Here is a 27,663-nt window from a genome sequence, read left to right on the forward strand (position 1 = left end):
CTTGCAGATGGAGAGAGAGACAGAGGGAAAGAGAATTTTAAAAAAAGAAGAAAAAAAAGATGGATTTAATCAGGGGGAGAGAGAGAGGTGGAAGGTGGGAGCTGAAGTCTTTTGAAATGAGGCAAACTTCAACATTTTAATTCATATCAATTTTTTTTTTTTGGGGGGGGGGGGGGGGGGGGAAGGTGGGAAACCTGAAAAAAAAATCAAACATTTTATTTCAATCCAAATTAAAAGAAGAAAATACCAAACTGATTTGAAGCCTGAAAAAAAAAACAACCAAACATTTTATTTCACTCCAAATTAAAAGAAGAAAATACCAAACTGATTTATCCATCAATGAAAACAATACTGAGAGTTCAATTCAAGGCACGTAACTGAGAAAAAGAAACACTAAAGTCCGTTTTTGTTGTTGTTGTTTTTTTTAAACATTCCATGGAAGACTAGAATTCATGCAAATATTTATGAGACAAATATTTTGTTCAGACTATTTTGGGGTACCAGAAATGAATATTCACAGCAGACCAAAAAACCAGCTGCCCAGCATAAAATATCAAAAAGTAGCAATGTTTTCATTTCTTTGGGTTCCTACTGTTTGATGATGAAATACCTTATGTTGTTGTTGAAAACAATTCAAATCATGCAGAAATCACACACACACACACACACACAAACGTTGCATATTATACATATTTGCTTACTGCTTCAAATGAGCAAGACACATTAGACATTATCATGCACATGTATATATGCATGAATTCACACACACACACACACACACACACAAACACAGACACACACAGACATTTGCATATCAACATAAATACTAGCCATTTCATACATTCTGTGCTTTTGTGCAGTTTGAAGGCCCAAGGTGTGTACATCATGAGAAGAAACTCACTGCACAAGCATTCACACATAACCCACATCATCTGAGTTGATTATGAACATTTCATTCATTTCAACAACTCTTTCACCTGAAGATTAAGCTTATTCTATCCATTCCCAGATGATATGTATACATCAATGTGTCATTGTCTGAATACACGCGCGCACATTAGTGTATGTCTGTGCGCATGTGAATGAAAGAGAGTGTATGTGGTGTGAGTGTGTGTGTGGCAGAGACAGTTTGTATGTGCATATTCATGTGTGTGTGTGTGTGTGTGTGTGTGTGTGTGACAGAAAGAGAATGTCTATGTGTTTACCTAAGCCCACATGCTTTCATGTGCAAACTGTGAAATACGTATTTCAAAAGCATGCATGCAAGAAAAAGTTCATTCATTTACTTTATTAAAGAAAGTTAAAATATTTTTCAGCCCCATCACTTTCTTTCCTACAGCTACAGCAAGGAGAGTTTCAAGCTACCTTGTTCCACAGTCTGCCTATCCTGACACACACACACATCCCCCCAATCCCCTCCCCAACCCACACGCGCACACATACATATACATTTTCCCTCATCTAATATTACTTAACAGTGTTAGAATAAAGAAAGAAACAAAGAAAGAAAGCACACACACACAGACACACAGACACACACACTCTGTTACACAGAAGTAAACAAAAATCCTCTTCCACCACCATATCTGAGGGGGAAAATCCCATTAATCAGCTGTTTCAAAACTTAAAATGTAAATCATTTCTCACACTCGACATAAGCATGGTCTATGTCAGTAGGAACTTGGTGATCAGGCACAAATGGTCAGAGGGCAAAATCTGATTCGGAATGCCACCCATGGCATCCAGCTCTTGCTCAGACATGAGCCCATAGCGAGCCAGCAGCTTGAGCTGCCCGTCTCTGATGGAGCGGAGCCGCACCTCGTTGCGCTGGTGATGCACCTCTTTGCTGTCCACAGAGTAGAACACGTAGTCCACAGAGCACTTCCCACTGTTGTGGTGCGTGGTCACTTCCATGGTCTGGCCCAGACGCTCCACTCTGTGCCGGTAGGCTGAGACCAGGTTCAGGTGGTGCCAAAGGCGGCCTGTCTTGTGCACCATCTTCCTGGTGAAACCAGGCATTCTGCCGTCCCTGGAACGTCTCTGTAGCTTGCCCCTGCCCCCTTCTGGCTGTACAGGAGGACCCTGATGGCCGTGGGGCTCTGTGAGTCGATCCATGACTGCTGTGTGGTACTGGCAGGACTCTGTGACACCAAACATGGGAGAGAAGAAATCTCTCCCCAGCAGAAGGTTCCGGCCGTACCGCCCTTCCTCCTGCCCTGACATCTCTCGTAGCAGCAAGCCCTCGTAGTCCATCTGCCCACCGACCACAAACTTGTACAGGTCACTCTGGGGCTGCATGTTGAAGTCGCCAGTCAGAATGACCGGGCAGTAACGGCTCTGTGCCGACATCAGGGGCCAGTGGAGAGGTGCCTCAGGGGAAGGTCCCAGGTAGGCGTGTTTGTCCACCTCCGCCAATAGGATCATGAGCTGGGCCAGCTTGATGTCTCCACGCCGAGGGTTGAACAGCAGGTGAGTGTTGGCCACCACTATCTTGTCCTCCTCCTGTCTGGCACCGGCGCTCTGCGAGGACAGCAAGGAAAGTATCGTGTGGACTTTGTGATGGGTGGACAATGAAACACAACTTTTTACTGACAGATAACCCAAGCTGTTATTAGGCTGAGAGGAAAGTATCGTGTGGACTTTGTGATGGGTGGACAATGAAACAACTTTTTACTGACAGATAACGCAAGATGTTATTAGGCTGTAAGGAAAGTATCGTGTAGACTTTGTGATGGGTGGACAATGAAACACAACTTTTTACTGACAGATAACCCAACAAGTTATTAGGCTGTTTGATGTTTTCTGGCTAAAATACTTAACTGATACTTTGTTTTTCAAAAAAAACAAAAAAAACAAACAAAAAAACATGTAAAAAGCAAAATGAGTGTTGCATAAATATGCCCACTAACAACTATATCCTATGTATGCAATTTTAGTCTACTGGCTGAACAAAAAGCAGAAGCAGCCAATATATTTCATATTATACAACAAAACACTACCATACGAACAATACCAACAACGGCTAATTAAATAAAAGATTTTTTTTTAATCTTTCAGGCCAGCACACTCAACACTTAGTTTTACTGTGACAGATCACCAAGCTGTATTTGGCAAACATTATTCAATAACCAACACATTCTCATGCATAGTTTGCTTACAAAATTTCAGACAAGGACCTGTGCACTGTTAAACATTCAGCACCCAACCAAATCCAATCAATGCAAATAACTTTATTCATATCTAATATGAATCTAAATTAGGCTTATCCCAAAAACTATCTTACTTCATCTTGTAGTCTTTTTTTTCTTCTTTTTCTGTTAAATGAAACTGGATTGTAGGAAGATAAACAAAAAGAGAACAACTTTTTTGTGTGCAAACAGCCAGAAGAAATGATAAGACAAAAACATTAACTCATTCTACTCCAGGTACGAGTTAACTTGTACCATGATTACGTCCCCTATGGACCAGGTACGAGTATTCTCGTATCAACACACTATTCCAATTCCTTTTATTCTTGCTTGGCACAGTTCGCATTCTAATCTGAAACGTTTACGGATTCTGGAAGCAAGAAAACGAAGCTTTGTTTGACTGAATCAACAATTCTCCACCGATTTTCACCGTTTTAGTGAACCACGCTGTTTTTTTCTGCAGTGGTCTCATGTAGCGCTGGTCCAGGGGAGTTGTAGCAGGCATGTAGCTGGGGGGTAGAATGAGTTAAACTGCTCAATACCCAGCAACCGATCTAATCTAAGTTACCAGCTGTGAACAATCGGACGTTGATGGCTGTGACTCACATTTGCACGACGCTGCTTGGAGCTGGAGCGAAGGGGCCGGAGCTCCACAATGATGGCAATGTTGTCACGGTCCAGCAGCCCTCCTCGGCAGTACTGCACCGGGCGGAAGTGCAGCAGCTCAAACTTGTCTTGCTTCCACAAGGTGGCGCACCCGTCCCGCTTGTCCCCTGTACGCTTCTGGTAGCAGCCCACGTAGCCTGCACAAAGGAAGGAGATTCACAGAGTCACGACGCTGGCAGCAGTAATGTACAGGAACGAACGAATCTCCACTGACAACAGTGACAGGAATCAATAATCACTACAGACAGCCGATACAGGAATCAATGATCACTACTGACAACAGTAACAGGAGCCATAATCACCACTGACAACAGTAACAGGAGCCATAATCACCAATGACAACAGTAACAGGAACCAATAATCACCACTGACAACAGTAAAGGAACCAATAATCACCACTGACAACAGTAAAGGAACCAATAATCACCACTGACAACAGTAAAGGAACCAATAATCACCACTGACAACAGTAAAGGAGCCAATAATCACCACTGACAACAGTAAAGGAACCAATAATCAGTACTGACAACAGTAAAGGAACCAATAATCAGTACTGACAACAGTAAAGTAACCAATAATCAACACTGACAACAGAAACAGGAACCAATAATCACTAATGAGAACAGTAAAGGAACCAATACTTACTACTGACAGCAGCATAGGAACCAATCATCACCACTGACAACAGAAACAGGAACCAATAATCACTTCTGACAATAGGAACCAATAATCACTAATGACAACAGTAAAGGAACCAATAATCACTACTGACAACAGTAAAGTAACCAATAATCACCACTGACAACAGAAACAGGAACCAATTATCACTACTGACAACAGTAATAGGAACCAATAATCACTACTGACAACAGTAATAGGAACCAATAATCACTACTGACAACAGTAAAGTAACCAATAATCACCACTGACAACAGAAACAGGAACCAATCATCACCACTGACAACAGTAATAGGAACCAATAATCACTACTGACAACAGTAATAGGAACCAATAATCACCACTGACAACAGTAATAGGAACCAATAATCACTACTGACAACAGTAATAGGAACCAATAATCACTACTGACAACAGTAATAGGAACCAATAATCACTACTGACAACAGTAATAGGAACCAATAATCACTACTGACAACAGAAACAGGAACCAATTATCACTACTGACAACAGTAATAGGAACCAATAATCACTACTGACAACAGTAATAGGAACCAATAATCACTACTGACAACAGTTATACTTATAGGAACCAATAATCACCACTGACAACAGTAAAGGTACCAATATTCACTACTGACAACAGAAACGGGAACCAATAATCACTAATGAGAACAGTAAAGGAACAAACATTCACTACTGACAACAGTTATACTTATAGGAACCAATAATCACCACTGACAACAGTAAAGGTACCAATATTCACTACTGACAACAGAAACAGGAACCAATAATCACTAATGAGAACAGTAAAGGAACAAACATTCACTACTGACAACAGTAATAGAAACCAATAATCACCACTGACAACAGAAACAGGAACCGATAATCACCACTAACAACGGTTATAGGAACCAATAATCACTACTGACAACAGTAATAGGAACCAATAATTACAACTAACGATAGTAACAGAAACCAATGAAACGCAACTGACAATGGTAACAGGAATGAATGAATCTCCACTGACAATGACAGGAAGAAAGAATCAATCGCCACCAACAACAGTAACAGGAATGAAATGGAGCAGCCACTTTCAGTCATTTTAACCACCTGCCAAATCTATCCAAGAGCTTTTTCAGCCAGCTCAGATCTAGAAACACTGTCTCCCCAAGTTTTTTAAAAAGTCATTATCAGCTTCTGATGAATGAACAGTTGAAGGTGATCTGAGCACTAAAAAGACCTTTGAATATGTATTAAATAAACATTCACTGACTGAAAATGATTTGCTTCATTTCAAGCATCTCTTCATCTTGAAGTTGATGCAATGGTGTTACCCACTGAAAATGTTTCTCTTTTTCTGGAAAAATATCCCACAGTCTAAAATTTCACTCACTGAAATCTAGTTTGCCATTAACTTTACCACATAATCAATGCAGGCAATCTAAAGTGTCTGTCTCTCCCTCTCCCCTCCCCTCCCCTCTCCCCCTCTCCCCCCAGACTTCTGCTAAACAGATGTATATTTTGGGGTGTTTTTATTTTCTCTGATTTTCATGTTATTAATGTAGTGTATGATATATAGCTCCCCCCCCCACCACCCACACACACACACATTGCTCCCCCCCAACCCTATCCCACTTTCCTGGGATGATTATCTCTGTTGGCCATATCACCTGAGCTGGCCGAGATGTGTGTTAAATCAACAAACCTAAATATAACTAATTTGTGCGTGCATGTATGCGTGTGTGTGTGTGTATGTGTGTGTGTGTGTGTGTGTGTGTGTGCACGCGCGTGCGTGTGCAAGTATGTGCATCTGTGCGTGAGTGTTCTTGTTTGTGTGTGGTGTGTGTGTTAGTTTGTGTTCCTTTTTTTTTCTCAATGTTATGATTGTTGGTTATAATTACATCTTACAGTAATAATAAAAAAAATACCTAATTATTTTGGTCTGAATTCTTTACAGTCTGAAGTCACCAGTTTGTGTGAACCGAAACTACAAACACAAAGTAACCGATCAACTTAATGAAGGTTAAAGATGTTCCAGTGATGTTCGCTCAATGGTAGTGCTTCATACTTCACTTCACATACTTCATAGTTCCACTCACCTAGTCTCTCCAGTCGGGGCTGGAGGTAGTCAAAGAAATGGTCCTTGTTGACCTCCTGTAAATTCATGATCTGAAACACAATGCAAAATAACTTTCAGTGTCTCGGTATGTCCCCGTTGTTGGTATGTGTGTGTGTAACTGTAAATGTGTGTGTGTGTGTGTGTGTGTGTGTGTGTGTGTGTGTGTGTGTGTGTGTATGTGTGCGTGTGTGTGTGTGTATGTGAGTGTTTGTGTGTGTGTGTGTATTTGTGTTTATGAATATGTGTGTGTATGTATATGTGTGTGTGTGTGTGTTTATGTACATGTGTGTGCGCATGTATATATATGCACATAAGACTGAACACTTATGTCAGTGGAGATTTTCCCCAATCTCCCAGGTCAACAGGTAGCAGCCTTGCTAGTGCCTGAATCCTTCTTGTGTCTATTCATGTACAGATATTCACTAAAGATCACGAAATCAAGTGTCAGAGTTTGGTAGGTTTTGAAAACACAGAAACACCCCCAGATGCACCAACCATGCCTAATAAATGAAAAAAATAATCTTCTCTCATTTATGAAAGCTTCATATCCCAGTCTTTTAAGTATCTGATCCCCTGCCACTGTGGTCTGGATGCTAGTCATTCAGATGAGACGATGAACTGAGGTCCCACATGCAGCATGGACTAGGAATAGGTAAAAGAATCAATAGCAACAAAATGACTGCCCCTTGCAAAATTCTGTAGAAAAATCCACTTTGATTAGAATACAAATACACCTGCAGGCAGGAAAAAACAAAAACCAGAAAAGAAAGTAGGGTGGTGCTCTCACTGTAGTGATGCACTTTGCCTGGGAAGAGCAGCCAAATTTTCACACACCAAAATATTTTGTGACAAAAGAGTAATACAATGCAATGCAATGGAGACCTTTCATTTTTGTGCAAATGCAAAGGAGTGGCCTGCTGGACAGGTATGAGTCGTCTTTAGCCCCAGGATAAAATATATTGCCTTTTGTTCTGGAACATCTGCAATCTGTACTTTCCTTGTGGAGAGATGATAAGCCACCACTGCAATAAATCATTTAATATCTGTTTCATTCCCTTTACTTTGGACTCCATTTGGGGATCCAAAAGGAGAAAGAAGTGTATGATGGACAATGGAACAAAATCTTCCTTTTCACTGCAGATTTTTCCTTTCAGTCAAAAGGTGGGAATTCAATTAATATACGAATGCAAGCTGTGTGCTCTTTCAAAAGACATGCTGCAAGACATTCTCCACTATAAATGATAACCATTTTAAGCCCAGATAGTTGGGACAGCAGTTGCTGTTCTGATAGTCATAGCTGGACATGAGAGTAAAAACAATGTGATAAGGTACCCCACTCACCCTACCTCCCACCCCTACCCCCCCCCCAACCCCCCCAACCAAAAAAAAAACAAACCTGCAGACTTACATCTGGGTTGTGACAAGCGATTTCTGCCATCAACAGCTGTCTTCGGTGGTCCCAGTCCAGCCAGCGAGGGCGGCAGCCAGTGTAGAGGTCACTGTGATCCTCCAGGAGATTCTGGGCCAAGACGTTGTACGTCATTATGCTGAACTCCACTGGCCGTCTGCGGCCACTCCGACTAGTGTGCATGTGGTGGCTCTTGTGAACCATGCCGTATCGAGTCACTTCCCATTGCCGTGGTAACTGCTTCAGTTTTCGACGGTATTCTGAGTGGGGATAAGAATATACAAGGGCAAAGCTGAATTTTTCATCAGTTGGAGAAACAAAAAATACAACAACAAAAAACCCAACCCAAAAAACAACAAAACAACCAACCAAACAAAAATGAAAAAAAAAACCCAAAAAACCCAACAACAACCAAACCAACCAACTAAACAAATCTAGATGCCTCTTGAGATTTGTATGTAAAACATTTTTTGTTGTAAAGTAAAATGCTGACCATCAGTCAGAAACACACACACACACACACACACACACACACACGTGCGCACAATCGCGCGCGCATGCATGCACACACGCGCACGCACACACATGTATGCGCTAACATATACCTGACTTTGCAAAATCTCTCTATATATATACAAGTTTGTAAAAGAGGCAGACAAAGAGAAATGGACTGACATGCAGACAGAGAAATAGAGAGTGAGGGAAGGATAGAAGGCAGTACAGAGAGAGAGAGAGAGTGGGGAGAGAAAGAGTGGGGAGAGAGAGTGAGAGACTCAGAGAGATAGATAGAGTGGAGAGAGAGTGAGAGAAAGAGTGGGGAGAGAGTGAGAGAGATAGATAGAGTGGAGAGAGAGTGGAGAGAGAGTGAGAGAAAGAATGGGGAGAGAGTGAGAGAGATAGAGTGGAGAGAGAGTGAGAGAAAGAGTGGGGAGAGAGAGTGAGAGAGATAGTGGAGAGAGAGTGAGAGAAAGAGTGGGGAGAGAGATAGATAGATAGAGTGTAGAGAGGGTGAGAGAAAGAGTGGGGAGAGAGAGAGAGAGAGATAGTGGGGGGGGGGGGGGGGGAGAGGCTGAATGAGACAGAGAAACAAGTGAACAGTCTTACTTTCAACATTATAGTCATCCAATGCAGGGTCAATACCACAGTCAGCCTCCTGGTTAGGTGACTGCAACCCCTTCTCCTCCTCCAGAGCTCCAATATCTGTGTTTGGAACTTCTGTTAGTTTCAGTTCATAGCCGTCTGATGTTTCATAGTGAAAATCTCCACAACTTTCATCCACTGCCAGATTTTCTTTGACCAAGCTTGTTTTCTGCTGAACTGAAACTGAGTCGTGGCTGATGCCAGTGTTCTTGTCTACTTCTGCATCCTTCTCCTTTAATGACAAGCCAGACTCTTTTGGCAGTGGTGCTGTGGTGTTGCTCACAGGCGTGGAATGGTAGAGACGAGTAGGCTGCAATCCCAGAGACAGAGTCATTGTCAGTGCTGGTGTGTTGCTGAGAAACGCAGGGAAGGCAACAGGGCTAAGGGTCTTCGACTGAATTTGCGCTGGACAGAAAGGTTCTGCGAAAAACGTTGTTGTTGACAGAGCAGCACTGCTGATGGTGAAGTCATGCAATGGATCACCTCTACTATGTGGCACTGTGTGAGATTCTTTGTGTCTTTGTGCAGCTCTGTTCAATAGCTGATGAGTGTGAGAAGAGAGCGAGTCTTTCGTTTTAATCAATGGCCCTGTCAAAAAACCACCCCTGGAAGCCTTCGTCATTTCAGAAACATTTCCCACTTTCTCTTTCTCTGCTGCATCTCTTTTCGCCTGGCAGCTCTCAGTTTTGCTGTCATCCTTCTCCGATTCCGAAACTGACACATTTAAAATGTCTCTGTGTTCTGTAGCACAGCCAGTCTGCTGACTAGTCCTGGCATGTTTGTTACCTATTTCCTCAGATTCCCTGTCGGAAGATTCTTCTAAAGGGTTCAACAAAGACAAAATGGAACCCATTTTTTTTCTTTTCATTATAGGACACTCTCTATGCCTTAACACATGGAGATAGTGTTTCCAGAATTTGATTTCTGAATCCGACCAGATGCCTCTCCCTGTTGAAGACTGTAAGATGGTTTGCCACTGGATGGGGTAAAAGCAATTCTGTGTTTTATTCCTGTGTCGATGAAGGTGTTCAAGTCTCCACAATGATGACTGGCAGCATTTGCATGTTGTCACACATTTCCTGAAACCATACACATATACTTGTGTTACAATAAGTGTGACTAAAATAGTAAAAATAAGAGTGATGTTTAGTAGAAAGTGCAGACTGCCTCTTCGAGCAAATGAGTGAGTGAGTGAGTGAGTGACTGTGTGAGCGCCTCATGCCTACTCTCTCAGTCTCTGCCTCTGTGTGTGTGTGTGTGTGTGTGTGTGTGCATGACAGTACGCAAGTGTGCAAGTGTATGTGTCTATTTACATACATGCCTAAAAGCATGCATAAGCTTGAAAGTATGTGATCATACAAAAGCATATTTTGATCTGGTCAAATGTGCACACATTTCAGGATTTTGAAAAAACCAAAAAAAACCCAGCACACATGCATGAAATGTGTTAAAAGTACACATGCATGGATGCAGGCAGGCTGGCTCACACATACACACACACACTATAATTCATACACAAACTGAGTGAATGATGATCTAGAATTAAAAAAAAAAATTTTTTAAGGATATTTTCTAAATCTGAATTAAAAAATTGGAACAATGGCTTCATTTGTTCAGACAGCAGTCTCTTTTAACTGATGATCTGATCTCTCTTTTTTGTTTTAATCTACCAATTTAAAATTTGACAAATTTATTTACTAATTTGATATCATTGCTGTTATGTGTATCAAAGCACTTACTGAGCAGTTTCACCATTTGAGCACAACTGTAAATAACACATTAATTCACTTTAGTTCAACTGCTACTGGCTAACTTAACTGCTAATCAATCACAGTTTGTTTTTTCAGTTCTCCAAAGTCAGAGAGGGAGGGAGAGGGAGAGGGAGGGAGGGAGGGAGGGAGGAGGGAGACAGAGAGACAGAGACAGAGTTTCAAACGCATGCACACATGCCCAAAGAGACTTTCTAAAGTCAAGGAGGGAGGGTAGGGTTACAAATGGAAAGCCTCTCTCTCTCTCTCTCTCTCTCTCACATACCCATACAAACTCTCTCACATACACATACAAACACAAACACTTTTAGCATAAAACATTTCAAGCATGCATGCATGTGTGTGAAAGAGGGACAAACAGATAGTCAGAAAGCTTGGATATTGCACATGTGTATTATGTGTATCACTCCTGAAAAAAAAAATCTTTGAAAAAAAACTCTAAACAATAAGGGACAAAGGTTTCATACATAACTATGATGATGACATCAGCACTTTAACAACAACAAAAAAAGGAGAAAAAAAAAGAAAAGAAAAAATAGTAAATAGTTCAGTCTGAAAAAAAAGAGAGAAATAAGGTCATAGCAGATTGTTCATAAAGAGAACGCACACCCACTGACACTGCACACACACACACACACACACACACACACAGAGCTCAGACAACTTGTGTACTAAGATTTATAAAGTACTTCGAAACAAAGCAAATATTGAGTAACAAAATAGAATCACACAATTAGAACAGATGATTTGCTTCCTAAATCAGAATTCAGCCATAAGCAGTTAAATCAGATCAGCATTACAGGCTGGCCTGTTTTGAGCAGTCCCTCATCCTCCCTCAACCCCCGCGCCCTCCCCCCACTTACTCCCCCCCCCTCTGCCCCCACCCGCCCCCAACCTCCCATTCCCCGCCACAACAAACAAACAAAAATATCCTCTAGACCATGAACTCCTGTGCTGACTTTCCAAATTCACAAATGAATTAACTTACGAACCAAAATATATGTATTTATAACATGATACAAAAGTATGCTTTTACATTTTCTGAAATATAAATAAGTTTTTCTACACTAACAGTATCCCATGATTTATTACAGTGAGAATTACAGTGAAAAATGTTAATGAAAAAAAAAACAACAAGAATGTGAAATTGTCATTCAAAGAAATTCAGAATGTAAAACTCTCTTCATAAAACCAAGAAAATTATAGGAGACTTTTAATCTTATTTGTAAAGAATTTGTAAATTACTAAACATAATATATACAAATTTAAAACAAATTTACCTTTTTAACAAAATAACTGCTCATATGGTTTGACTATCTAAACTTTATTATGGGTCTGGTAACTATACACTGAAGTACACATTACATATATACAAACTAGTTAAAACGCAAAAGTTTTGTTTATTACAAATGTTCAGCAAATTAAAAAAAAATGTGTAATAATGCTTTTTTTTATCTTCTTTTTCTTTCTTATACTTGAGTCACTGTCCCACAGCTCTGAACTGGTTATCTGGTTCCTTGATCCTGACCTGTCAGTTGTATTATATAACTATATAGTATACAACTATATATAACTATTGTCAACATGCACAAATCCTGTAAAACTCAGCAATTCAGTCTTTAAAATAACAAAACAATCTTGATGTCAGAAATTAATATTTCATGATGAAATTGAAAACAATAATAAAAGAATGAAAGATCTGATACATATGTATTCGTAAATTAATATATATATATATATATATATATATATATATATATATATATGATAAATCAGTTTCCTTAGAATTACAATAAAGTCACATTACATTACCTTAACTGGCGCAGGCAAAACAGACAACTCATTTTTGAAGTAATCTTCAAAAACTGTCCGAGTGACGCACTCACACAAGCACTCATATTCACGACCCACCGGCCCACTGGCTAAATGCGCTATCGTCCTTTACCCGTGAACTTCGCAAAATGTCATGCATAATAAGCCCTGTGTAACAGGAGTTTTTATCAAACAGCTGACCGATGTGTGTACTTGGCCCGCTACGAGGTCACGATTTATCCATTCGATATTAATGGTAAACTCCGGGGCATTTGGGTACAAATAGGAAGGATTACCATACATATTTTGCCTACCGTTACAGAAAAGAACATTTGCGAACTAGAGGGCTGGCAAGTTGTTATTTCCAACACTGTCTGAACAACCTGGTTGGAGAATTCTGCCATGCTTTGATCACGCAGCTGTCATGCTGTTTTTTTGTAATGGCCATACACCATAAATAGAATTTTAACAGCGTGTGCCAAGCTTTTCTCTTCTTGGCAACATGAAATTGTCGATCTGTTGTTTAAGGCCTTATCAAGTGTCACGGCTTTTAGGCTTTATCAGCCTTTTGTCTGATCAATTAGGACTTATTATTTATTCCTTTAAAAAAAATTATATAAGAGTGCGCAATTACTAATGTGGCGGCTAGCTTCCTTTATATGGAGAAATTGACTTGGTATCCATAATCCTTCCAGTGTTTATCTAATAAATTCTTAAAACTGTTAAGCGTTCCTGCAGTGACAATGTTACTGGGCAGATTATTCCAGAAGTCAACAACCCTCTTAGTAAAATAAAATGTGAAAAAAAGGTTTGATTTGATGAGTATCTTCATTAGTTTTAGTGGGTGTCCCCTGGTACGATTACTGTCCTTAATCTAGAGTGAAAAGATTTTTTTTTTTTTTTTTTTTTTTAGTGCTCTGATCATAATGTCCATGTAGAATCTTATATATGTCTCAGTCATAATTATCATCGATAACCTGCAATATTCCAGGCTTGGGAGTTTCAAACTAGTTAGTCTCTCTTCATAGGACATACACTATAACTATCCCTAATTGTTAGGTAAATCTTATCTGTACATTTTCAATCAAGTCAATATGTTTTCTAAGGTAAGGGGACCATACCACATTACCATATTCCAGTACTGGTCTTACTAATGATTTAAATAATGGCACTACGACATCTTTATTTTCATACTGGATGTAATGGGTGATCATGCCTGCTGTTTTATTTGCTTTTTTTTTCTGTAGCATTTATGTGTTGCTCAAAAGTTAAGTTTGTATCCACCAGAATTCCCATATCCTTTTCTAACTCAGTTTCTTCTATATCATCGGAGTTGATATAAGTGTATTTTGGGTTATCTTTACCAACGTGAAGTTTTTTACATTTTTCATTGTTAAACTTAATTTGCCACGTTTCTGTCCATTTAACTAGTTTATCTATACTTCATTGGAGCAGGATTTTTTTTTATTATCATTATTCATTTCACAGTAAGCCTTTGCGTCATCAGCAAATATTTTTTTTACAAAACGTTCTACCACATCTGGCATATCATTAATAAAGTAAATAAATAATGTTGGCCCCAAAACACTTCCCTGAGGAACTCCACTGATTACATTTGATGTGTCTAACTTCCATCTGAAATGCTTACATACTGGTTTCTGTTATGTAAAAAGTCTTCTATCCAACTAAGTAAACTACCTCTTATACAATAGCCCTTCATTCTGTGTATCAGTCGTTTATGTGGAACCTTATCAAAGGCCTTTTAAAGGTCTATGTATACAATGTCTATAGGCATATTGTTGTTTATCATAATCACCCAGCCTTGAATAGTATTTAAAAACTGCCGTGTAACACAATACCTTCCAGATGTAAATCAATACTGGTAGTTTGATAAAAGATTATTCTCAATTAAATGCTTCTTCAGCTATCTCTGATAATACCTTCGCAAGTTTTGCATACCACAGATGTAAGACTAACTGGTCTGTAGTTGCTTGGTTCATTCTTATTACCTTTTTTGAAAATAGGTTTGACCTCTGCTAGTTTCCAGCCGTGTATGGTACCTTCCCTTCCTTCAAACTTTTATTGAACAAGAATTTCAAAGGGAAAGACAGAGCATCCCTTGTCTCCTTTAAAATCATGGGGTGCATTCCATCTGGACCTGGTGACTTAGAGACGTTTAAACACGTTTGGGAAGTGTGGGAGATTGTCAACATCTTCTTCAGTAAAAACACTTGTGAAAAATTATCTAAGACCTCTGCCTTTTCTTGATTACTGTCTGTTAGGTTTCCATCCAGCTTAATGAGGTTTGATATACCGGCCCTCTCTTGGTTTTGTTTTGGATGCAGCATATGCACAGAAACGTTTGGGGTCAGTTTTGATATTTCTAGCCAGCTTCATTTCATGTTGTTCTACTGATTTCACTTGATTTCTGGCACGTGCATATACATTACAGTTTTCCTCAGTCCTGAATTCCTTGTAGTTTTTGAAGGTTTTGGGTTTTAATCGGATTTTATCAAGTAAAGTCTGTGGAACTGCGTGACTTCCTCTGGAATAAATTCCTTGATGGAAAATATATGCAAGGGACATATTTTTGTGTACACTCATTTATTTTACCTTCAGTTAGACTTCAACACCGGTTTGTGCTTAGTTCCTGTGTCAATATGTTTTTTCCAATCCACACTGTCAAGGAATTATCTAGCCCCTCATAGTCTCCTTTGTTCCACATGTATATTTTTTTTACCCGCTTTATTTGCTCATTTTTAACATTACCAGATGACAGTTGTAAATCAAAACAAAACATAACATGATGTCTCTTTCCAACAGGAGGAAAGAATGCTAGGTTTTCAGTGTCGTGTTTATTATTATTATTATGATGATGATTATGATTATGATTATTATTATGATTATTATGATTATGATTATTATTATTATTATTTTACAAAGTATGAGATTTAAGGTGTTTGCTCTATGTAGTCCTTTAAAGTGAGATGGTTTTTGCACTGCCTGAAAGAGATACAGATCCTTGACCCTTTACAAAAATCTTACAAAATGTTTTCACAAAATTTCTTACCGTTTGACTTGGTGCTATTGCAGAGTTTTAGGTGGGTATCTGTGACATTTATACATGGGAGACTTTTAATTATAATCCTTGTGTGTGTTGGAAACTTTTTCTGCATTTAATTCGATCTCTCTTCGAAATTAACCAATTTCCTCTTACACCATGGTATGAAATGGTTGAAATTACAGACTCTGCTATGAATTAGATAGCTGGTGATGTTACTAAAACATACTGTGCCGGAGATAACAATTTATTCCTTTCTTGTATCGGACAGAGGCAAGAAATACAATCCATTATATTTTCTTCTGGATTTGTAAATAGTTGTACATGACCTCTACGTAACGGGACATAACTAAAAAAATAATCACATCCACTTCCGTTTCGTCTGCTGCTGTAATTGCACAAACTGAAACAAAGAACTGTGCATTCAGTATTTTCGAAAATATTTCCTGACCAGGTATTACCACACCCACAGGTAATATGCTGCAGCACAAAGACAGTAGGTTTACTGTTGTGTTCCTTTTTCATGATATCATTAATTTAATTTCGTTCGCAACTTTGAGTCTGTGATTCAATCACGAAGTGGACGACTGAGTAACTGTGTGTGGTAAAATCAGTAAGCGTCTCTCCATGAGAGTCAGTTAAATCGTAATATCTGCTGTTTATTATTCTTATTAACAAAATCGATCCGAACAAAGAAACCCTGTTGCAAATAGTGTCATTTTCACACTCATACACACACTATGATGATATGTCAGTATGTTTTACATTCAAAAGCATGCAACTGTTTACATAATTTTGAATTACATTGTTAACTCAGAGTATCATAAAGCATATCATGATATAGGATTTCAGATAATAAATGGATTCCATTTTAACTTAAAATGCAGATGTGATAGGAAATAATGTAGAAGTAACCCCCTCTCTCTCTGTCTCTGTCTCTCTGTCTCACACACAAACACACACACACACACACACACACACACACACACACACAGAGTATGCATGAGAGAATAATAGTCCAATCTAATAAGATCCAAAGAAAATTACACACACACACACACACACACACACACACCATCTCCCACCCACACCTCCCCATAATATACACATGCAAGGCAGATAACGAGAGGGGGAATTATTGCATAATTTGCATAAGATTAAATGGCATGATCAATAAATGTGAATAGTACAGATGTAATGATATATTTATTTTAGAACAGACAGAAAACACTTTTTATTGAATGTGCTCCATTTCTAGGGAAAGCTACTGACTATAATTTGCAATGCCTGAATACCAGCAAGGCACATTCTAAATAGAGGCTGTACGTGTGTGTGTGTGTGTGTGTGTGTGTGTGTGTGTGTGTGTGTGTGTTTCAAAAGTGTTGAGAAATGTAATTCAAGATTACTATCTTTTTTTCCTTCTTTTTCTTTTCTTTTTGCCTTTTCCAGATTTGTGTGCCAGACAATTACAGAAAGTGCTCCCACGAAAGTACACAATCTCAGCAGAAGGGCAGTCCAAGAACATCCATGTCCAACATGGAGAAAGAGGCAGCTGATCCATCCAAGGTCAAGGCCAAGGAGGGTCAGGTCACCGGACACCTGACTGCACTTTTACGTGGATTTCTTCAAAAACTTGTGACTGCCATTCAGTTGGTTTCGGGTGGTGATTTTGAAGGAATGCTGGAATACTGGACAAAGCCAAGATCAAGCTGTTCTCTCAACCCCAAGCCAGGCAATTTTGTCCCTGTGTGCCATCATCAGCAACTTGAATATGATTTTCATGAGTTCTGTGATGGGGAGATTGCTGCCTTTGAAGTCTATGATCCGTTGATGGCTGGTGAGGACAGTGGGGACAGCGAGGACAGTACTCCTGTCTTCATTTATACCACTGTTTTGTATGAACTTGGTGATTGTGACGAGGATGCAATCTTTGCAAAACGCTACCACATAGACCTTGGTCCTGATCGAGGAGGGACTGATGTCTCTTTGACTCGGCTGTACAAAATCATCAGCAAAACTACGCCCGGAGAGCAAACGTTCACTTCTTCCTGCAGTGCACAAGAGCAGCAAACAGCATCTTTCAAGGAAAGCAATGACCAAGCGCTGGACATGAGGGCACTTCATAAAGATGTACGGCAGACTCTTGCCATGGCATGGCGGGTATGTACAGAAGAAGAATTCCGATGTGTGACAAAACGCTTGGCTCTGAAGTGGCACCCAGACCGTCATAGTGGCAAGGAATCTGCATGCACTTGTCTGATCGAAACCATTTTTCACTGTGCAGAACGGTTAGGCCGGATTGAGAAAAAATTAGGAAAGGATGGTTCTGCTGGTGCTGTTAGAGACGTGGTGGATGGGAGACTTGCCCTATCATATGGTTTGTCATATGGTTTGACCAAAGAGAAGTTCTCTGCTGGGAATTATGCCAGGAGGGCGACCTTTCAGATGGGTCAGGGTGTGGGAAACCCCCAGCCTGGGGAGGGGTGGAGGTGGTTGCACACGGCGCACCGTGACCTGACTGCTGCCCAGGCGTCCAGAGGGATCTGTGCACAAGGACACAACTGGGTCTGCTTTCTGTGTCACCAGGTGCAGTCCTGTGTGTTCCATGTCCTTTGTGTTCAGTGATAAATGGATTGAAAACTGACAATGTTTGATATTTTTTCTATCTATCTATCTGTCTGTCTACCTATCTGTCTGTCTGTTTGTGTATCTACCTATAGATCTCTCTGTCTCTCTCTCATATATATATATGTGTGTGTGTGTGTGTGTGTGTTTGCGCGCGTGTGTGTGTGTGTGTGTGTGTGTGTTTGCGTGTGTGTGTGTGTGTGTGTGTGTGTGTTGATTAGATGATAAAATGCATGTTACTTTGTCTTCCTTACTGACCTGTTGTTCTCTATCACATGTTCCATGTAATATGAGATTAGCTATTTGTTAGCTGATATTGTTTTATTCTGTGTGTGTGTGTGTGTGTGTGTGTGTGTCTGTCTGTCTCTCGTTCACCTGTGACATTTTTATTCTCATACTATTTTATATGTTGAATTATGCTTCCTTTGGCAATGAGCCCCTGTTATTGCAATGTGTATTTTTTTTTTTTATTAGACTTACTGTTTTATATTCACATTAGTATTGTATTTTTAACATGCACAATCTGACAGTGTGTGCTTATGTGTGTGTATGTGTGCGTGTGCGAGAGAGAGTGAGAGAGAGAGAGAGAGAGAGAGAGAGAGAGTGTGTGTGTGTGTGTGTGTTCATTTTTTATTTTTTATTTTATTTTTTTAATATGTCGATTATTGATACCATGCTTGTGCCTGTGTGTGTGTGTGTGTGTGTGTGTGTGTGTGTGTGTGTGTGTGTTATTTTTACCATGCTTATGCCATTATGTAGTATAGCATTCGCATTCTATGACCTTACGTAGCATTGTGTCGTGCATGCAATGACATATATAATGTAGTTTTGTGTAGTGTAGACCCTGTTTCAGGGCGGGGACTGGATGAAAAAAAGCACACCAGTGCTTATCTGTTATCCTCGATAATAAAGAATTTGTCTTGTCTTGTCTTGTCTCTCTTAGAGTTTTAGAACAGTGTCTGTAGAAGTTATGTTAAAGTGTCAAAAAGGGGTTAGCATGTGTGTGTGTGTGTGCATGTGCATGTGTGTGTGCATGTGTGTGTGTGTGCAAATGCGTTTATGTGTGTGCGCATGCACATGTGCCTGTGGATTGCTATTAGAAAAACAGATAGAGAGAAGGAGCTACAAAATTAATGACTGAACGTTGTGTGTTTAATTTTTTTTTTTTTTTAACCCACCTGGAGCACGCTGTCTTGTTGCAGGCTGCAGAGAAGGCCATGAAAGCAGTGCTGTACCTACGTGACGCAGACAACGACTGTCTTCAGTCCCACAACCTGCCTCACCTTGCGCGTCGGGTTGGGGACGCCACCCTGCGACGTTTGGCTGAACAGATGGAGTTTAGGGTGGGACCCCATACCCGCATGCGCTACCCAGATGTGCTGGTCTTCCCCAGTGTGCCTGCTGATGTGTATTCAGGGGACGATGCCAGCATGGCCTGTGCCTTGGCTGGCCAGGTGCTGGAGAGGGCAAAGGGGTTGATGAGGGGTGGATGAAGAGCAGATCTGTGTTGTTAGGTTGTTTTTTTAAAAATTATTTTTATTATTAGTTAAGGTGGTGGTTGTAGATAAGTGACAGTGGATATGGGCTGAGTCATGACTTTGCAATTGCCAAAACAGTGTATCTGTTTGCCTATGAAGTTGTTCGTAGATCTGTATCTGTTTATGAAGTAAGTTAATGTGCCTTACCAGTATGTGTGTGTGTGTGTGTGTGTGTGTGTGTGTGTGTGTGTGTGTGCTTGTGTGTGTGTGCATGTGTGTGTGTGTGTATGTGTGTGTGTGTGTGTGTATGTATGTGTGTGCATGTGTGTGTGTGTGCATGTGTGTGTGTGTGCATGTGTGTGTTGTGTGTATGTGTGCATGTGTGTGTGTGTGTATGTATGTGTGTGTGTGTGTTCAGGCATCACCCATTTTTCATTTTCTTTTTTTTTTTTTACTTTTTAAAAAAATTTGCAAAGGCATGTATACAATACAGAAAACAGTATGAAATAAACTATATAAAACTAACAATAGCATCCACTACAGAGAGAAAGACACCCCCCCCCCAAAAAAAAAAACAAACAACCCCAGCAACAACAACAACAACATCAACAAATACAGAACCCCCCCCCCAAAAAAAAAACACAAAAACAACAACAACAACAACAAAAAACAACTTGTCCAATCATTCAATCAATCAATGTTTACATATTATTGATTGCAGTAATCATGATGATTTAAGATGACATTAATAATAGACCAGTTGTAACATAGGAACAGCATCGGTTTTGTCAACTATTACAGTAATGGTATCAAGGATGAGGCTAAAGTGAGTGGTAGCATTATGATATAATAAGGAGCAATTAGTAAACCATTTCTACATTATTGGAAAAGAAAGCTTGTAGTTAATCACATTGTAAAGAGAACAACAACAATAATAAAAGAAATAATAAAAATAAAATAGAAATAATAAAAATAAAATAAAATAAAATAAAGACCTGCTCGTACAAAGTAAGGACTATTATACAGAATGATAACTATGGAACATGCAAAATTTTGATTAGGTATCAGTTTCCATAATTGGAAGGTAACTGTTCCACTTTGTACGGAAAGCATGATGGTTCATTAGTATATAAGATGCATGTTCTTCAATTTTGTGTCTGTACCTGAGCTGTGTTTTAAATGCATTGAGTTGTGGTGGTTGTTTATTGAATTTGCATTTGTACAGAAAGTTTTTGGCAAGTAAAATAATGAAATCTTAAATGTCACCTGTAGCATATTTTTCATTTTCTGTCTGCTAGTATATTTCCTTTAAAACTATACAAAATGGTTTTTATACAAAAAATTGCCATGGACAACCATTTGTTGCAGTGGGTTCTTTTCTGTGCGCTAAGTGCATGCTGTGTTTATCTGTACTCGGGAGGTTGGTTTAATGTCTCATGTGAAATATAGTTGTGTAAAGCTTAACTCTGTTGATCACAATCAATCAAGCTTTGTCTTTTGAAGACAGGAAACATATTGTTCGTTTAGATGAGAATTGTGCATTTTCAGTATATGTATGGTATAAAACTGTGGTGGAGAGTGCTTGGAGATGACTTTCATGACACTATGGAATATCACACATTTCAACTCACTCAATTTGAAGAAAATGGTGTTTCCAGACATTGTTGTCATATAATCTGTAGTTCCTATTCTAATCTTTAGATTAGAAAACGCAGTTCACATTGTTCAGATTCATAGCATTTAAAAAGTGACAAATTCACTTCAGCCTTGAGAAAAACTCACTTTTGTCAAGGCTGGGCCCTTTTGTTTTCTGCATTATTGTAATGTAAAGTGCTGATAGATTGAAATTCATATTCACTTTCCTGTTCCTCATGCTTCAGAATTGATGATATGCCCCCATTCCCCCCACCGCCCTTACTCTCTTCATAGCATCCTAAATGATTTACTCCTGAAAAAAAAAGAAAAAGAAAAAAGAAGCCTTTTAGTTAGAGTGCTGATTGATATTGTGGGGTTCTTCTTTTTGTTTTTGGCTTACTGCCCCATTTGGCATTTCAGTGCCATTATCCCCCTTTTTACTCATTCCCTTTCCTCATGTTTTGTTTAACTGCCTCATTTCAGTGCCATTATCCCCCTTTTTACTCATTCCCTTTCCTCATGTTTTGTTTAACTGCCTCATTTCAGTGCCATTATCCCCCTTTTTACTCATTCCCTTTCCTCATGTTTTGTTTAACTGCCTCATTTCAGTGCCATTATCCCCCTTTTTACTCATTCCTCATTCCCTTTCCTCATGTTTTGTTTTACTGCCTCATTTCAGAGCCATTATCCCCCTTTTCACCCATCTACAGTCCTCTTTTTTGCTGACCCATTTCAGTGTCATTATCCCCCTTTTCTCTTAACTACAGTCCTTTTGTTTTTGCTGCCCCCATTTAAGTGCCATTATCCCCCTTTTCTCTCATCTATAGTCCTTTTGTCTTTGCTGCCCTATTTAAGTGCCATTATCCCCCTTTTCACTCATCTACAGTCCTTTTGTTTTTGCTGCCCCCATTTAAGTGTCATTATCCCCCTTTTCTTTCAACTACAGTCCTTTTGTCTTTGCTGCCCCATTTAAGTGTCATTATCCCCCTATTCACTCATCTACAGTCCCTTTGTTTTTGCTGCCCCATTTAAGTGCCATTATCCCCCTTTTCTCTGAACTACAGTCCTTTTGTCTTTGCTGTCCCATTTAAGTGCCATTATCCCCCTTTTCTCTGAACTACAGTCCTTTTGTCTTTGCTGTCCCCATTTAAGTGTCATTATCCCCCTATTCACTCATCTATAGTCCTTTTGTCTTTGCTGCCCCATTTAAGTGCCATGATCCCCCTTTTCTCTCAACTACAGTCCTTTTGTTTTTGCTGCCCCATTTAAGTGCCATGATCCCCCATTTCACTCAGCTACAGTCCTTTTTTGTTTTTGCTGCCCCCGTTTAAGTGTCATTATCCCCCTTTTCTCTCAGCTACAGTCCTTTTGTCTTTGCTGCCCCCATTTAAGTGCCATTATCCCCCTTTTCTTTCAACTACAGTCCTTTTGTCTTTGCTGCCCCATTTAAGTGTCATGATCCCCCTATTCACTCATCTACAGTCCTTTTGTTTTTGCTGCCCCATTTCAGTGCCATTGTCCCCCTTTTCTCTCAGCTACGGTCCTTTTGTCTTTGCTGCCCCATTTAAGTGCCATTATCCCCCTTTTCACTCATCTATAGTCCTTTTGTTTTTGCTGCCCCATTTAAGTGCCATGATCCCCCATTTCACTCATCTACAGTCCTTTTGTTTTTGCTGCCCCCGTTTAAGTGTCATTATCCCCCTTTTCTTTCAGCTACAGTCCTTTTGTCTTTGCTGCCCCATTTCAGTGCCATTATCCCCCTTTTCACTCATCCACAGTCCTTTTGTCTTTGCTGCCCCCATTTAAGTGTCATTATCCCCCTTTTCACTCATCTATAGTCCTTTTGTCTTTGCTGCCCCATTTAAGTGCCATGATCCCCCTTTTCTCTCAACTACAGTCCTTTTGTCTTTGCTGCCCCATTTAAGTGTCATTACCCCCCTTTTCATCCATCTGCAGTCCTCTTGTTTTACTGCCCCATTTCAGTGCAGCAGTGATGTATTGACCCCCAGGTCTCCCAGTTTGCATAGTGTGTGTGTGTGTGTGTGTGTCTGTGTGTGGGGGTGTGTGGCGGGGGTCAAAGCTATTAACGATAAGGGTGTTTATTTTGACTGACTGACTTGACTTAATCCTCTTCGTTCCGGTCGGAACACAGGGCCCGCAATGCAGATCTCCATCTCGCTCTGTCTTGGGCTGTTCTCTTGGCTTCACCCCCCAGATTATGCTGGTGGACTTGAGTTCTGCCTGTAGAGTTCTTCTCCAGGTGGTGTCTGGTCGTCCCCTCTTCCGCTTCCCCTGTGGGTTCCAGTCCATGGCGTGGTATGGAATGTGGGTCTGACCTCTACACAGGGTGTGTCCAACCCCACCCCACCCCACTAGAAATTGCTTTTTTTTTTCAGTTTTGCTCAGAACATAGTTTTGTGAGGTTTCTAGGAAAAGACTCAAATAAAACAAAGTTTACTGGTGAGCAGTATGTATGTTTTTTTGTGAGTAATATTAACAGGCAAGTAAAGCCAACACAATTATTTTTTGTTGCAATATTAAAATAATATGTATATATATATTTATCTTCATTTATTGGTTTTTGTTCTGAGTTGTCTGATGATTTGTGTTGAATTTGAAAAGAAATTTCAACGAGACGTAGATACACTGATTTATCGGAACTTGAAGGCGTATGGAAGCACTGTGGCAGAATTGGTTTGGCGTTGGACTTCTGATCTAGTGTTCACCAGTGGTCAGGATTTGAGGCCCTGTTTTTGCATGGTGTTGTGTCCGTGGGAAAGGCAGTGAAGTGATGGCCTAGAGGTAATGCGTCTGCCTAGGAAGCGAGAGAATCTGAGAGAGCTGGTTCGAATCACGGCTCAGCCGCCGATATTTTCTCGCCCTCCACCAGACCTTGAGTGGTGGTCTGGATGTTAGTCATTCAAATGAGACGATAAACTGAGGTCCCGTATGCAGCATGCGCTTAGCGCACGTAAAAGAACCCACGGCAACAAAAGGGTTGTTCCTGGTAAAATTCTGAAGAAAACTCCACTTGGATAGGAAAAACAAATAAAACTGCATGCAGGAAAAAATACAAAAAAATGGGTGGTGCTGTAGTGTAGCAACGCGCTGTCCCTGGGGAGAGCAGCCCGAATTTCACACAGAGAAATCTGTTGTGATAAAAAGAGAAATGGTGTGTGTCCATCGAGATCGATGATGACCATCGTTGTCATCCAGCTGGGGGATGGGGGGAGGGTGGTGGTGGGGTGGGGGGGGGGAGGATGCTCATGAATCTATCTGTGAATGCGCAGATGGCTGAATAGTCCAATCTGCGCACGAAATGTTCGCTGACAGTTGGGGCAGACAAAGACAGGCATACCATTGTCAGGGAGCTTGTTTGCCCGTGACTTTCTGGCCTGCCTCTTCTGAACAGCTGCAGCAGTCCTGTTGGCCTCGCACAACTTGGCGCCTTTGTGCACAGCAGCACGCCATTTGTCACGGTCCACTGCAGATTCCTCCCAGGAGTCAGGGTTGATATCAAACGCTTTCAGAGAGACTTTCAGAGTATCTCTGAAGCGCTTCTTCTGACCTCCGTGTGATCTCTTCCCTTGTTGCAGCTCGCCATAGAAAAGCCTTTTGGGCAGCCGATGGTCTGGCATGCGCGCCACGTGTCCAGCCCAGCGAAGCTGGGACTGCATCAGGATGGTGAAGATGCTGGGAAGGGTGGCTTTTGCGAGCACCTCTGTGTCTGGGGTCTTGTCTTGCCACTTGATGTTCAGTAGCTTCCTGAGGCATGTTGTGTGGAAGTGGTTCAGCTTCTTGGCATGTCGTTGGTACACTGTCCAAGTTTCGCAGGCGTACAGTAGTGTGGGGAGAACTACTGCTCTGTAGACCTTTAGCTTGGTCTCAAGACTAATGCCCCTTCTGTTCCAGACATTTGCACTGAGTCTACCAAAAGTTGCGCTTGCTCTTGCAATCCTGACATTCACTTCATCGTCGATGGTCGCATTTCGTGACAGTGTGCTGCCAAGGTATGTGAACCGCTCCACCGCACTGAGTCTCTGACCGTTGACTGTGATGTTGGGCTCAACGTAGGGTTTCCCTGGGGCTGGCTGATGGAGAACTTCAGTTTTCCTCGTGCTGATGGTAAGGCCGAAGTTCCTGCTGGCAGTGGCAAACTTGTCAACGCTGAGTTGCATGTCAGCTTCAGATCCAGCGTTGAGGGCACAATCATCAGCAAACAAAAAGTCTCTGATGATGTCTGTCATGACCTTCGTTTTTGCTTGAAGCCTTCTGAGGTTAAACAACTTACCATCTGTTCGGTACTTTAGGCCGATTCCAACATCGCCATCTCTGAAGGCATCAGTAAGCATTGCAGAGAACATGAGGCTGAACAGTGTTGGAGCCAGGACGCAGCCTTGCTTGACACCATTTGTGACAGCAAAAGGAGCAGATGTTTCGCCTTTGTCCTGGACTCGAGCCTGCATGCCTTCATGGAACTGACTGACCAAGGAAATAAATTTCCGAGGGCATCCGTACTTGGCCATGATCTTCCACAGTCCCTCTCTACTCACGGTGTCGAAGGCCTTAGTGAGGTCGACATAGGTGGAGAACAGATCAGCATTTTGCTCCTGACATTTCTCTTGCAGCTGCCTTGCAGCAAACACCATGTCGGTGGTTCCGCGCTCTTTCCGGAATCCACATTGGCTCTCAGGCAAATGACCTTGGTCAAGGTGTGCTGTGAGGCGGTTTAGTAGGATCCTGGCAAGTATCTTGCCTGCGATGGAGAGCAAGGAAATGCCCCGATGGTTATCACAGGCTTGCCGGTTCCCCTTTCGCTTGTACAAGTGAATGATAGATGCATCTTTGAAATCCTGGGGGATCGTCTCTTCTTTCCACATGAGTGAGTACAGCTGATGGAGCTTCTCAGTTAGCACAGTGCCTCCAACCTTGTAGACCTCTGCTGGTATGGAGTCTGAGCCAGGTGCTTTGCCACTGGATAGCAGACGAATTGCTTTCTGGGTCTCAAGAGGTGTTGGCGGATCGTCCAGTGCTTCGTTGATGGGGACTTGTGGGAGACGGTCTATGGCTTCATCATTTATGGAGGAAGGGCGATTTAAGACACTGTTGAAGTGCTCAGCCCAGCGTTCGAGAATTGTCTCCTTCTCGGTGATCAAGGTATTCCCATCTGCATTGAGGAGGGGGGATGATCCTGAGGATGTGGGGCCGTAGACTTCTTTTAAGGCATCATAGAACCTCTTCATATCGTGCCTGTCAGCATATCCCTGGATCTCATCAGCTTTGTCACTCAGCCACTTATCCTGCATCTGGCGTAACTTTTGCTGAACAGTCCTGCGGATGGCATCGTACACATCCTTTTTTGATGTGGACTTTGGGTTGCTCAGGTAGGCTTGATGCAGACGGCGTTTCTCATCCAGAAGCTGCTTGATTTCATCACAGTTTTCATCAAACCAGTCTTTGTGCTTTCTGGACATGGGCCCCAGGGTCTCTGAAGCTGTACTATAGATCAGCTCACGCAGGGTCCTCCAGTCAGACTCCACATTCTGGTTGTCCAGAGAGGCGGATTCCAGACGATCTTCCAGCAGCTCCACAAAGGACTGTTTGATGGTGATGTTTTTCAGCTTAGCGATGTTGAGCCGTTTTGGAGCCTTCTGGCCTTGGGGGCGTCTCTTGGGCTGGATTCGAATATTCAGCTTCGAGACTACAAGGCGATGGTCTGTCCAACACTCGGCGCCGCACATGGTCTTTGTTACACGTACATCTTGCCTATCCCTTTTCCTGACGATGACATAATCGATGAGATGCCAATGCTTTGAGCGAGGGTGCATCCATGACGTCCTGTTACGGGTAGGGAGGCAGAAAACTGTGTTGGTTATCAGCAGTTCGTGCTCTGCACAGGTCTGAAGCAAAAGCAATCCATTTGGGTTGCAGTGGCCCACACCGTGCTTTCCAATCACTCCATCCCAGGAGATGTAGTCAGAGCCAACTCTAGCATTGAAGTCCCCAAGAATGATGAGCTTGTCTGCTTTAGGGATAGCAGCAATGACAGAGTGAAGGTCCTCGTAGAACTTCGCCTTCACT

At 41.2% G+C, this 27,663-nt stretch overlaps 2 protein-coding genes across 4 annotated transcripts; one reads left to right on the forward strand and one right to left on the reverse strand.

The window, feature by feature from the left end:
• Positions 1-270: 270 nt before the first annotated feature.
• On the reverse strand, positions 271-13,219 carry LOC143281028 (protein angel homolog 1-like). Of its 2 annotated transcripts, none has more exons than XM_076585925.1 (6): positions 13,098-13,219; positions 9,167-10,281; positions 8,063-8,322; positions 6,635-6,704; positions 3,795-3,991; positions 271-2,520 (listed from the first exon to the last, which is right to left on the reverse strand). In XM_076585925.1, exons 2-6 carry the CDS (start codon positions 10,068-10,070, stop codon positions 1,666-1,668), a joined length of 2,286 nt encoding a protein of 761 aa, XP_076442040.1. In that variant the 5' UTR covers positions 10,071-10,281; positions 13,098-13,219; the 3' UTR covers positions 271-1,665. The 2 variants fall into 2 exon arrangements, with proteins under 2 accessions (XP_076442040.1, XP_076442038.1); XM_076585923.1 differs by having other exon boundaries at positions 12,784-13,201.
• A 3,008-nt stretch (positions 13,220-16,227) lies between these two features.
• LOC143281029 (uncharacterized) lies at positions 16,228-20,508 on the forward strand. Of its 2 annotated transcripts, none has more exons than XM_076585926.1 (3): positions 16,228-16,316; positions 17,294-18,430; positions 19,672-20,508. In XM_076585926.1, exons 2-3 carry the CDS (start codon positions 17,372-17,374, stop codon positions 19,960-19,962), a joined length of 1,350 nt encoding a protein of 449 aa, XP_076442041.1. In that variant the 5' UTR covers positions 16,228-16,316; positions 17,294-17,371; the 3' UTR covers positions 19,963-20,508. The 2 variants fall into 2 exon arrangements, with proteins under 2 accessions (XP_076442041.1, XP_076442042.1); XM_076585927.1 differs by having other exon boundaries at positions 16,243-16,340.
• The last annotated feature ends 7,155 nt before the right edge of the window (positions 20,509-27,663 follow it).

The sequence above is a fragment of the Babylonia areolata genome, chromosome 4 (genome assembly GCF_041734735.1).
Source record: "Babylonia areolata isolate BAREFJ2019XMU chromosome 4, ASM4173473v1, whole genome shotgun sequence".
In the NCBI taxonomy this organism is placed as follows: domain Eukaryota; kingdom Metazoa; phylum Mollusca; class Gastropoda; order Neogastropoda; family Buccinidae; genus Babylonia; species Babylonia areolata.

Bases quoted from the DNA above. Each gene is read 5' to 3' on its own strand.
- LOC143281029 (XM_076585926.1), top strand. From the start codon at position 17,372: ATGTCCAACATGGAGAAAGAGGCAGCTGATCCATCCAAGGTCAAGGCC. The intron at 18,431-19,671 runs GTGCAGTCCTGT...GTCTTGTTGCAG, and splicing joins TCTGCTTTCTGTGTCACCAG to GCTGCAGAGAAGGCCATGAA.
- LOC143281028 (XM_076585923.1), bottom strand. From the start codon at position 12,869: ATGAGTGCTTGTGTGAGTGCGTCACTCGGACAGTTTTTGAAGATTACT. The intron at 6,705-8,062 runs GTAAGTCTGCAG...ATTGTGTTTCAG, and splicing joins TCGCTTGTCACAACCCAGAT to ATCATGAATTTACAGGAGGT. The intron at 2,521-3,794 runs GTGAGTCACAGC...CTGTCCTCGCAG, and splicing joins CCAAGCAGCGTCGTGCAAAT to AGCGCCGGTGCCAGACAGGA.